The sequence below is a fragment of the Hyla sarda genome, chromosome 5, assembly GCF_029499605.1.
Source record: "Hyla sarda isolate aHylSar1 chromosome 5, aHylSar1.hap1, whole genome shotgun sequence".
In the NCBI taxonomy this organism is placed as follows: domain Eukaryota; kingdom Metazoa; phylum Chordata; class Amphibia; order Anura; family Hylidae; genus Hyla; species Hyla sarda.
Window position 1 is genome coordinate 277,900,869 of NC_079193.1, and position 13,343 is coordinate 277,914,211.

At 39.2% G+C, this 13,343-nt stretch overlaps 1 protein-coding gene across 1 annotated transcript in view; it reads left to right on the forward strand.

Moving 5' to 3' along the window:
• The first annotated feature begins 9,026 nt into the window (after window positions 1–9,026).
• The window catches only part of DSG4 (desmoglein 4), a 51,760-nt gene continuing 47,443 nt past the window's right edge, over window positions 9,027–13,343 (forward strand). The window contains exon 1 of the mRNA XM_056523006.1: window positions 9,027–9,314. Within this exon, the coding sequence (XP_056378981.1) occupies window positions 9,267–9,314 (48 nt within the window). The 5' untranslated portion in view covers window positions 9,027–9,266. The remainder of the gene's footprint in view (window positions 9,315–13,343) is intronic.

Below are 13,343 nucleotides of genomic sequence, written 5' to 3' on the forward strand. Positions count from 1 at the left end.
AGCTTCTGTTTTACTGTTCGTGAAGTTTACATTAAGCAGTCGAAGAGATTGGGCCCCTCTTATAAGGGTTTGGACTAGAAATATGTTTACAATCTTATGGCAAAAAAAAAGAAAGTGCACCCTCTTTGAATTCTATGATTTTACATTTTGGGACACCAAATCTGGTCCTTAGAATGTCCTACAATTAGATAAATACAACCTCACATAAACTCAACAGCAGATTTCATACTATTTATTAAACAACAATAAAGCCAGAATAGAAACTACATGAATCAGTAGCTTTTAGAACCAATAACCTGAAGTAATGGTTTTCTGTATGACATTTTCAGTCTCTCACAGTGTTGTCCTCACACAGGTTTTAAAGGGGTACTCCGGTGCTTAGACATCTTATCTCCTATCCAAAGGATAGGGGATAAGATGCCTGATCGCGGGAGTCCCGCCGCTGGGGACCCCCGTGATCTTGCACGCGGCACCCCGTTTGTAATCAGTCCCCGGAGCGTTTTCGCTCCGGGACTGATTACCGTCGACCACAGGGCGGGTGGTGTGTGACGTCACGCCCCCTCCCCCGTGTGACGTCACGCTCCGACCCTCAATGCAAGCCTACGGGAGGGGGCGTGACAATCTAGCTGTCACGCCCCCTCCCATAGGCTTGCATTGAGGGGCGGAGCATCACACGGGGGGCGGGGGCGTGACGTCACACACCGCCGGCGGGACTCCCGTGATCAGGCATCTTATCCCCTATCCTTTGGATAGGGGATAAGATGTCTAAGCACCGGAGTACCCCTTTAAGTTAAGTTGAAGTCCCATTGCAACACCTGGATTCTCTTCTTTTTTACCCTCCTGTTGTAGATTTGCTGGTGTCTTTGGGATCATTGTCCTCTTGCATGTTTTAGTTACACATTTGACTTGCTGTACAGAACAGTTTATGGATGACTGAAAGGTGCCTATGTTCTGTAGTTTCATAATAAGCACAGATCATCATCCATCCACCACCATGCTTGACAGTTGGTGTGAGGTGTTTGTGATGATATGCATTGTTTGGTTTTCGCCTTATGTGGTGCTGTGCTTTATGGCTAAACATTTCCACTGTGGTCTCTTCTTTTCCAAGAACATTGGGGAAATGTATCAAAACCTGAGCAGAGGAAGAGTTGTGCAGTTTCCCATAGCAACCAGATTGCGTCTTTCAGTTTTCATAGGCCTTTTTAAAAGAGAAAGAAGCAATCTGATTGGTTGCTATAGGAAACTGCACCAATTTTTTGAATTTTTTGATAAATCTCCCTCGTTGTTCCTGAAATCTTGTGCTTTGTCCAGATTCAACTTTGCAAAATTAAAGTGAATCTGTCAGCTCCGTAGGACATATAGAACTAAAAGACCTAAGCTATATGATACGGTTAGATAAAACTAACTATACCTTTGCTTTCAGTGGCAGCCATTTCTAAACTTATAAAGCTAGTCATTTGTTTTCCAGCTAAACAGTAAGAAAGGCGGTGCCAAACCACTGCAGCGCTCCTCTTTCCTGCCCTGCTTTTATTGATTGATGATTCTTTTATTCCTTATGATGAAAAGTTAGCTCTTGGATATAACAGAATGGCACAATTGTAAAAGAAAACATGGCAACAAATAATAAATAAAAAGACCCCTGTTCAAAAGTCTGCAAACCGTTAATTCCTTTATACTGTGTATTGTCCAATTAAGTATCAATGACAGCATACAGTTTTTTGTCATAGATATCTTTGAGGTCTGAATTCTTGCAGCTGGTACAGCTGCCCATTCATCTTGGTAAAGAGTCTCCAGGTCATTCAAAGTCTTTGGCCATCTTGCATAAATTGCACGTTTGAGATCTTCCCTGAGTGGCTCCATGATGTTAAAGCGGTATTCCGGGAATTATTTTTATTTAACTATGCTACAGGGGCTGTAAAGTTAGTGTAGTTCATAATATAGTGTCTGTACCTGTGTGTGACGGTTTTCTCACAATTCTTATGTGATTTTCATCCCAATATTTATTTTTAACAGCATACAAAATGACTGCTGTCTCGGATTTTTCCCAGCTTGCAATGCGGTCGAGACCTGACTCACTAGTCAGCTGATGACAGGGAGCCTGTCTGCTTCAATGGGTGGAGGGATCAATCTGCAACTAATGCAACAGCTGGAGGCACTCTGATTGAAAACCACAGGTCTGCAGCTCATTTATGTTTCAATGGGTGGGGTGGCTGATGTGTGGGAAGGAGGAAAATGGTATCATGGGATTTGCAGGCAAACAAGAAAACTGAAAACAGGAAATACAAGTTCACAGAAAGCTAGCCACAGTATTATGGCAATCTCACAACATAGCCATTTAGCCCCAAGACAAGCGCAGATCCTTGCTAAGCATGACCATTACTGTCTTCCAGGTACGTGTTAAAATCACCTTATGCTGGATAACCCTTTTAAAGTCATGAGACTGATATGACCACTCTAGAACCTTCACCTGTTTCTGCTGTAATCACTAGAGGGTCAACTTGGCCTTGTTCTTAGGGTCATTGTGGTGCTGGAGAGTCCAAGGGCACCCCATGTGCAGTTTTCATGCAGAAGAATACAAATTGTCTGCCAGTATTTTCTGATAATATGCTGCATTCATCTTATCATAAATTTTTACAAGATTCCCAAGCCTTTAGAGCTCACACTTCCCCTTAACATTAATGACCATATGGTATTCCTTCCCCTATAATCTTTGCTGACTTCTCTCCAAACATAGCCCTCATTGTTGTGGCCATAAGCTCTATTTCAGTCTTGGACTGAACGGGCTCCACTGAGCCCACTTTCCTGTCTCTCCCCGCTCCCACTGTACTGGCGTGATCTTTGTATGTACCGCACCGTGATCGGAAATAAAACTGGAAAAGGGCGAGTGCCGTGCTATCATTTCTATACATAGTATCTATTTCAGTCTTGTCACTCCATATTAAAGTGTACCTACCAACAGTACAGTGTGTCAGGCATATTGTTACTATGTTTTTTGTGGCAACTCTACCATGCAGCTCATTTTTGTTCAAACATCACCGTATTGTGCTCCTTGAAACAACCACACAGACTTTCTCCAGAGCAGTCTGTATTTCCCCTGAGGTTACCTGTAGGTTTTCTTTCTATCCTGAACAAGTCATCTAGCAGTTGTGGCTGAAATTTTTCTTGGTCTACTTGACCTTGGCTTGATATCAAGCGATTCCTTAATTTTCCACTTCTTAATAAGTGATTAAACAGCTCTATTTTTAAGGCTTTGAATTTCTCTTTATATCCTTTTCCAGCTTTATAAAGTTCCATTGCCTTGTCATTCATTTCTTTTGACAGTTCCTTTCTGCTCCCCCATGGCTCAGTATCTAGCCTGTTCAGTGCATCCATGTGAAAGGTAGCAAATTCAATGACTCTTTATAAACAGACACTAATTGCAATTTAAAAATCCTCAGGTGCTGGAAATAAACCTGTAATTTCTATTTTAAACTAAGTGCCACCTTATGTGTCTGTAACAAGGCCAGACATTCGAAGGTATGTAAACTTTTGATCAGGGACATTTGGGTGATTTCTAGTATCATTATGATTAAAAAATTAGCCAAACACCTGTGATATATTTTCAGAATCAATGACAAAATATCAAAAGTTCTGCCAGGGTATGCAAACATTTGAGAAGAATTGTATATATCCACTTGAATGTGTAAAAATATGTAAACAACAGTTAATATATCAAATGTCAAAAAGAAACAGAAATAAGTCCATTGCTCTTTCATAGAAAATCTACAAATTTCTAAAACACTTTCCTACCTCCATCCACGGAGCAGATAGATTCTTCCATTAATCATTGCTATCTTCAGTTGTCCAGGGCTGGATATAGGTACATTTACTTTAACTTGCCAGCATTACAACTGAATATCTAAAGTGTGGTTGACTCTGGAATTCTCCATGCACTTAATGTGTTCAATTGTACCACTGTAAAAAGTGACCATTTAATAAATGTAGCAAATACAGTTACACAGGGGTATAACATAAGGCCTATAGGCTCCAATGCAAATTCTGTAACAGGTTCCCCACCTACTATTCAATGTTTATTATACCAACAAAAACCAGCGAAGATGGCTAACAGCCACAGCTGGTCCACATTACATATGACCACCAAAAAACTAGAACCAGACTGTGTTAAATGACATACATTTAAAAATGAAAAGGATAAAATATGGCACTAAAGTCACAACCACAGAAGATTGGAGAAGACAGGATAGAGGTCAATACATGGAAAACATGGAATACAGGGGAGATGAACACAGTATCTTAATATTACAGAGAATGTGGGACTGGTAGCTAGGAAAATACTCAGAAAATGAATAGTATAACGCCTTCAGGAAGTTAAACCAATATACCACAAAAACAATTATATAAACTGTGCACAAAAGCAAAAATGGTACCAATGTTAGACAAGCCACATAAAAGGTCCTCCTGCCATGCAGACACACACCTGCCAGCTCCTACCCCAATGTACGTTTTGCCTATGCTTCGTCAGGGGGCCCCCTCTGTGGTTGTGACTTTAGTGCCATATTTTATCCCTTTCATTTTTAAATGTATGTCATTTTTTGCATATATGTCAATAAATTGAATTTATATATTTAACACAGTCTGGTTCTAGTTTTTTGGTGGTCATATTCAATGTTTATGTATTTACAGTGCAGGTTGGGAAAGTGAATTGTGCAACAATTCCATGATGCAAAATTGGATAAAGACTTTTCTTTTACATATAGTTCTTTGATCTTACTTGTACAGGACCCTACTGAAATTGCCCTATATTTTCCAAAGGTATCCAATCTCTGTTGGCAATGTGAATGAGTCTTAGGTTCGGTGCTTCACTTGTGGTATAAAGTTTTTCATCCATGAAAGCTAGATGTGATTTTATTTATTATAACCACATGTGCATCATCTGTATCAAGATTGTCCTTAGCTATTCATTTACAAAAAGTACTGCTCATGCAACTGTGAGGCATAGTATGTAAAAACAACCTTGTTGAACCACTCATATCCTACAGCAGGCTAAGGTGTTTTATTTTTACTATACTTGCTTTCTTTCTACTGTTCAGAATGTGTTACAGAGATCACCTTGTATTATTCTTAAACAAATTTACCTAGTCTACTTTTCTCTGTAGATATTGTTAAAGGGGTACTCCACAGGAAAACATTTTTTTAAATCAACTGGTGTCAGAAAGTTAAACAGATTTGTAAAGGAATTCTATTTAAAAATCTTAATTCTTCCAGTACTTATCAGCTGCTGTATGATCCACAGGAAGTTCTTTTCTTTTTGAACTTCCGTTCTGTCTGACCACAGTACTCTCTGCTGACACATCTGTCCATATCAGGAACTGTCCAGAGCAGAATAGGTTTGCTATGGGCATTTGCATATACTCTGGACAGTTCCTAAAATGGACAGAGGTGTCAGCAGAGAGTACAGTGATCACCCGTTGAAGGCAGCATCAACATACGATGCTTTTGTATGTTGAGGCCATCGCATAAACGGCTATCTGGCAGCACAGACTGCTTCAGCTGCCGCGGGTAGCCGTTTAAGGTGCCCCGTGTGGTCCGGTGATGGTCACTCACCTGTCCCCCGACGTTCCGGACTGTCCCTCTCCTTCGTCGTCATCACGTCGCAGTGCACGCCTTCCTATCATCCAATAGGAGTGCCGTGCGCAGAGACGTGATGATGGCAATGAAGAGCGACGATCCCGGCCAGCAGAGACGGTCCAGAGCGGCGGGGACACCCCGGGGATAAGGCAAAAGTGATGGAGGGCAACATCCAGGGCAGCGGTGACGGTCCGGAGCGGTGGGGACAGGTGAGTATAACTTCTTATACTTTATATTGCACGGATCCCTCAACATACGATGATTTCAACTAACAATGGTTCATTTGGAACGAATTACCATCGTATGTTGAGGGACCACTGTACTGTGGTCAGACAGAAAGGAAATTAAAAAAGAAAAGAATTTCCTGTGGAGCATAAGGCAGCTGATAAGTATTGGAAGGATTAAGATTTTTAATTAGAAGTCATTTACAAATCTGTTTAACTTTCTGGCATCAATTGATTTTGAATTTTTTTTTCCCCAGTGGAGTACCCCTTTAAGTAAAAAATGCTGAGTTTTTTTGGTCATTCTTGAGAGACTCAATGTTTTCTTTTTTTTTCATATTTTACATACTTCCGTAACTATTTCATTTGTGTCAGTAGAATGCACAGAATTACATTTACATAATGTATACATTTATTTAAGGTTTCTTACATACGGTTCCAGATCATTTATAAACTTAATTTTTTTGGTAGAATTTGGGCTCAGTTCTGGGAACAGACATTGACTTCTTCCTGTTACATCTCTGGCAATTGCATTATTGGTCACATGACTGGCACACATTTGTGAAATGTCACAGTGTTATCATAACACCTAGAAAAAGCTGGTCAGAAAATGTTCCCGACTTTTCCCAATAGTAAATATAGAGAAATCCTGCAAGTCTGAAACAACTTTTCCCACTAGTAAAAACCCAACACTCTTAGTAAATGAGGCCCGATGTCTATAAATTACATGCAGCTTAAGACACCAAGGCTAAAAACCCCCATGCACATAGACATGGGTCAACAGAACCTACACCAGCCAATCATCTGATGAATATTGGGATTTCCTGATTCTCCGACAGATGATAATTTATGTGTATGGATGTATTTGTAGAGATAGCTGTCAGACAAAGAAGTTTTCACCTCAAAGCTGACCATACAGATTAGATCAGTTACCTACTGATCTTTATGGAGGCCTCCTGATTCCCATTACGAGAGAAGGATCCAGTGTATTGGCTGTCATCTGCCAGATTTTGGACACTTTATAGCCTCCCCTGTTCACATGGACTCCATTATCATCACCTCTTTATTCCCATCCCCAAGCACACTTGTCTAATGAGCAGCAAGTTCCTTACTATTTAGCTAATGAATTGTGTAGATCCACAATCTAGGTCTGTAGGTCACATCTTCCTTTCTGCAAATGTAGTTCCAGAAGTGGAAACGAACATCATATTATTTATTGTTCATTTTATTATTATATTATTAATGCAACAGAATGCAACAATCTAATGGAAAACCAGTCATAAACTGAACGGACCATTCTACTCAATTCTGTGTCTCAATTCTAAATTCTACCTAAACACAATTCATTGCTCTAGTAGAGGTTCCTATCATGTATATCTATTTGTTTGTACATTTAAACTTTATGTTAGACCAATGTAAGCTACATGCCTGTACACACAGATACTGAAGCAGTTCCAAAACAGGAAACAGGTCATCCAAATGGGCATGTTATTTTAGAGGTGAAGAGCATGTGCCATATGTCTCAGATGTCACTTATCTTGATGAGTAAAATAGGATGTGACAAGTCAAATAACTACTGCTAGCTTAAAGGGGTACTCCGCCCCTAGACATCTTATCCCCTATCCAAGGATAGGGGATAAGATGTCTGATCCAAAAGTTACTATTACATGCAAAGAAGCAAATGAATCATGTTATATGTTGCACTGGTTTCTTCTTGATCACTTATATATAGTTGTAGACATTAAAGGGGTACTCAGCCCCTAGAAATCTTATCCCCTATCCAAGGATAGTGGATAAGATGTCTGATCACGGGGGTCCCGCCGCTGGGGACCCCCGGGATCTCTCCTGCAGCATCTAGTCATCTGCAGCATGGAGCCAAAGTTTGCTCCATGCCTGATGACCAAGATAGAGGGGTCAGCGGTTCATGATGTCAAGGACCCGCCCCCTCGTGATGTCACCCCCTGCCTCTCCCACCCTTCCTTGCTTGTGTCCAATGATATGCAGTGACTTTGTGCAATAAAGTCTTCAAGCAAGCAGTGGTGAGTCGCCAATTTTCTTTTCTTCATTTATACACCACATTGGCAAATATGTTGGCAAAATGTCAAAAAGGGAATGCTAATATATACGTGCACATTGATTTCAAAGGCCAGAATAAGTCATCTAGTGACTAGGTTTAGGTCATTTTCTGAGCTTATACATATTTGGGCTCCAACCTACATGTGCATCACAGTTTTAAATCAATGTAAAACATGTGTATGCTTTTAAGATGTCCCTAATATGGTATTTAGCTCATTACAATCGGCCACTGAAATAAATGGGGCCTGTGCCTGTCTGTGCACATAAATGTCAGCATCATATTTTGCTAAATTATCTGTACTATGGAGGGCATCATTTTTGATGTGAAAAGAAGCCTTTACCGTTTCATCTCTCACCTACATTATAGGTCCTCTAATGCCACATCACCAATTCACTTCTTTCACCACACACAAGACTATATGCCATATCACCACAGTAAAGCTGAAGAGCTTATTACTGATTGGTTAGCCAAACATTGTCTCCTTTAGAGCAAACCAAAATATTGACATCATTTTAAGGTCAGGACACCCTCATTAACAATAATAATAATTATTATTTTTTTATACGGGTAACGCAGATTTTGCATCGCTGTACACTCAAACCATTCCCTGTGCCTATTGGGGCTCACAGTCTAAATTCAGTATGTTTTAGTGTGTGTGAAGAAACAAGAGTACCTGTAGGAAACCAATGCAAACACAGGGAGAACATACAAACTCAAAATCCCCCCCCCCCCCCCAAAGTCTTGGAAAGAAAGAACTGATTCTAAGTTCCCAAGAACAATGTATTTATGTTCATGGTACCCAAGGTTAAACACATTTATAGGGAAATACCATACCTGCTCAGAACTTATAATGTTAAGAAATTGTGAACAGTAAGAAAACTATTTGACCTACAAAAATGCAACTTATCAAAATAATCCATGAGTTCCCCATTGGTCCATTGGTTATTTAGGGTAGAAATGTATGGTGCCCCAAAATCATACTTTTTATTGCGCTGTCATAGATTACACGAAATGGTTGGTCTATGCTGATTGGTAGATTTGTCATAATACATTACTTGGGAATGGTTTCATAGCAATAAGATGTAAGGTGTGTCAGAATAGTGAATTATCCAGCTGCAATAATGATGCTGTCATGTGTTTCAGGTGAGACCAACCCAAGATTATGGGTGGAGAAAAGGACTCGGCTGCACAGCATCCACGCTCATCCCTCACTGAAGGAAACCTTTAACATCTACTTGTCAGAGCAGCCAAGAGGGAGCATCCCTTTACTCTGACACTGAGGTTGGGATAAACAGCAGGATCACTAGGGACTGTGCCTGATAGCACAGGAGAAATACACAATGGACTGGAAGTTCTGCACACCTTTTAGTGTCTTCATTATTTTACTGGTAAGAATTTTTCTTTACGGATTGAGAACTAAGGATCCATCTCTGGGGATTTAGGTGATTCGTTCAGCCGATAGTCAGAGCAGAGCAGTCACTTTCCTATGACTATTAAACACTTTGAACTTCATATTCAAAAATCACAGACATACATTTAATATTTATAAATAGGAGTTTATGTTATGTATCCAGATGCTGGGATCAGGTGCATCCTATGCCTGTCACTATGATAAATATCTCTGGCTTTATAAAGGTACATTTACCTCCTACAGTAGAAGTTCACACCTATGCATAGCTATGCTTCTCTTCTCATTTACAGTGTGTGTATGTTTATAATATTTCACAACACTGTTTGTTTTTCATTTATTCTTTGTTGTACTCAGCTTGTTATTCCAGGCAGACAAAGAAGCATTTTGACTCTGTTCTGTAATAACAATGTCTGAAGTGCAAAACCAAAACAGTTCGGAAGGCCTATAACAATTTGTACCCGATTAATCTAGTAAATGATAACTACATTATTTTAATGATGAATGAGATAATGTTAACTGCATGATCATTTTTATGAGTATGTGCAGTGAAGAACGAAACTTTTTATTTGTTGTTTATGCAGTTGCACGCTTATTGAAATGTTTTTTTCTGAGATTTCCCTTAAGTGATGTGGATAAAGAGTTCTGTGCATAATGTGATAGATAGATAGACTTAGCAAGTGTCATATTCTCTATTGAGTTGTTGTATGTAGCAGGTACAAGGATTTATTTATGGCTTGTGCTTCTCAATGTACACAGACTAAGTACATCCCATTAGGGTCAGAAGCAGCAGAATATTTTCACGCAGATTGGCCACAAATATGCAGCAAAAACCGTACGGGTTACATGTGGATTTTGTTCCTGATTTATGGCTCTTGCCCCTTTACACAGAATGTGGTCAAATCAATCACTAATCCACAACATCATGAGCAGCTGCAGATGTATAGGTAAAATTTGCAACGGCTCTGTGGATTCAACCAAAGGGGGAAATGTATTTATTTTTTCTCCAGGCCACAGCATGGCAGCAGTCGCCATCTTTCTTACTTATCGAAGTGTTGCCTCCTTCACACCGCTGCCCTAGATTGCCCTAGGCCCATGAGTACCTAAAGGCAAATACAGCCCTGAGCAAGTAGTGCGCTTCTTCCAAAAATTGACTGGTTTATTGGTAATCTTAATGTCATCCTAGTATAGGGCAGCATACAATGGTGAATGTATACTTTGCACATTAAATGTTTCAATTTCAAATTTCAGTTTAAGTGTACTACAGCTATGGTGGTTGGCAAGGGGCCTATGACCATTATTGCTAGGGGCTCATACCACTCTATGTTCACCCCCTCCTCCCCAATACATGCGCATGGTTGGCTCAGGCAAAGATGATGCATGTTAACATCCAAACACCAGATTCTTTTCTTCCCCACATCAGCCATCATGTGAGAGTCAGGAGACCCCTATATACATTAAATTTTTAATGGTTCCCACCAGATCATCATATTGTGGCAACATTAGTCTAATGTTTATGCCCGCCCTTAACTAGCATTTAGGTGATATTATTATTATATTAAAGTCTAAAAGGGGTACTCCGGTGGAAAACTTTTTTTTTTTTTTTTTTTTATCAACTGGTGCCAGAAAGTTAAACAGATTTGTAAATTACTTCTATTAAAAAATCTTAATCCTTCTAATATTTATTAGTTGCTGAATACTACATAGGAAATTATTTTCTTTTTGGAACACAGAGCTCTCTGCTGACATCACGAGCACAGTGCTCTCTGCTGACATCTCTGTTCATTTTAAGAACTGTCCAGAGTAGGAGAAAATCCCCATAGCAAACATATGCTGCTCTGGACAGTTCCTAAAATGGACAGAGATGTCAGCAGAGAGCACTGTGCTCGTGATTCAGCAGATAGCTTTGTGTTCCAAAAAGCAAAGAATTTCCTCTGCAGTATTCAGCAGCCAATAAGTTTTGGAAGGATTAAGATTTTTTAAAAGAAGTCATTTACAAATTTGTTTAACTTTCTGGCACCAGTTGATTTAAAAAAATAAAATAAAAAGTTTTCCACCAGTTTACCCCTTTAAATGGCTTGTATGTATAGTACAATTTTTTCCTTTCTTTTTTAACATAGCCATCGTTTCAAAAAGGCTTTATAGAGTGCAGTCATGGATGCTTGCTTATGCTTGTTTTAGATAAAGCATTCAATTACATTTCCATTCTGTTCTGTCCTTCCTCCATTAAATGCACTGCACATAGATTTTCATGATTGTTTTACATGTCTTATCACAAAAAAAAGGATGTGTTTACATGTCCCATTCAAAAACGGAATCCTATGTATGTCTTTAGGCCCAGAAACATGATCAAACTGACATCATTTTATGCATCATCCAATCAGTTTTAGGTGTCATTTGTTCTTTAACTTACGCTTTTGCTTATCGACCAAATTTCTTAGGAATGTTAACATTCAAAAAATGTTAACATAAATGAATGAATGAATGAATGAATAAATAAATAAATAAACTGCAGTATGTATGCAAGGAAGATAAGTGTCAGCACACTGAAAATAATAAAGCTATGACTGAACATGTTAAGAATTGATTCCAGCTACACCCAGGATTTATAATTACACTTTTGCTTAATGGGTGAAGCTCTGCAATAGCTGGAGAAGGAGATGACATTATTTGTGCAAAAATGTGGCATCCGTAAGTCTGAGGAATGTTACCTTTTCAGGTCTTAACACTTAAGATACTTAGGCAAAGTTATCCCTTCATTGTACAAAACACCTACAAACTGTCTTTTTTTCCTCGCGCCTTTAGTGTTACGCAAATGAACAGAATGTTGGGAACAAATTATATGACAGTCATAGAGTAGTGTGAACAGTTTTCAAATTCTAAAAATTGTTACTTTATTTGACATTAGTTTCCCATTAATAAACTATTTATGTCTGTGTGGTAATAAACATAAATAGATTTACTAATGAAGAGGAAGAACAAGGTCCAGCGCAGCGATTGAAGCAGATTGTGCGGTTTATTTAAATCACACACGTAGAACACAAAACAGACATGGCAGTGACGCGTTTCGGCCGGTGCCACCGGCCGAAACGCGTCACTGCCGTGTCTGTTTTGTGTTCTACGTGTGTGATTTAAATAAACTGCACAATCTGCTTCAACTGCTGCGCTGGACCTTGTTCTTCCTCTTCATTGCTATTTTGAGGTAAAGTCCGCACCTGTCGGTGTCACAGCTGGTCTGTATCGGGAGAGCTGACCTGCATCTTTCTCTTAGATATATTTACTGTATATATATATATATATATATATATATATATATAGATATATATATAGATATATATATGTGTGTGTGTGTACAGAATGATAAATTAAGGTAAATATGGAATAGATAGGTAGATGGAGCGCAGGTAGATGGAGTGTAAACTGGAACCTTGCAACTGAGATATGGATTAATAGTTGTACCCCTGCTTTTTCACAGGATATTGGAGTACTGTGTTGTTCTAGTTACTATGGACCAAGATCAGGACTGGGACATCAGTAACACTCATTGCTTTTAAGTGTTAGTGTTGGAAATATAGTTGGATTGATTTAAATTTTCTACAGTTTATTCTTACTTTGGTATATCTGTGCAGCTGGTCTGTAAGTAGTTATAGATATGTACAATATAATGACAGATGACAGCTTGTCAGAAGGGCAGTACAGCAATGTTCTATGGGGATTAGAGATGAGCGAACTTACAGTAAATTCGATTCGTCACGAACTTCTCGGCTCGGTAGTTGATGACTTATCCTGCATAAATTAGTTCAGCTTTCAGGTGCTCCCGTGGGCTGGAAAAGGTGGATATAGTCCTAGGAGAATCTTTCCTAGGACTGTATCCACCTTTTCCAGCCCACCAGAGCACCTGAAAGCTGAACTAATTTATGCAGGATAAGTCGAATTTACTGTAAGTTCGCTCATCTCTAATGGGGATATATTCAATTTTATAATTTGTTGTCTGTGGTTTGGAGGTATG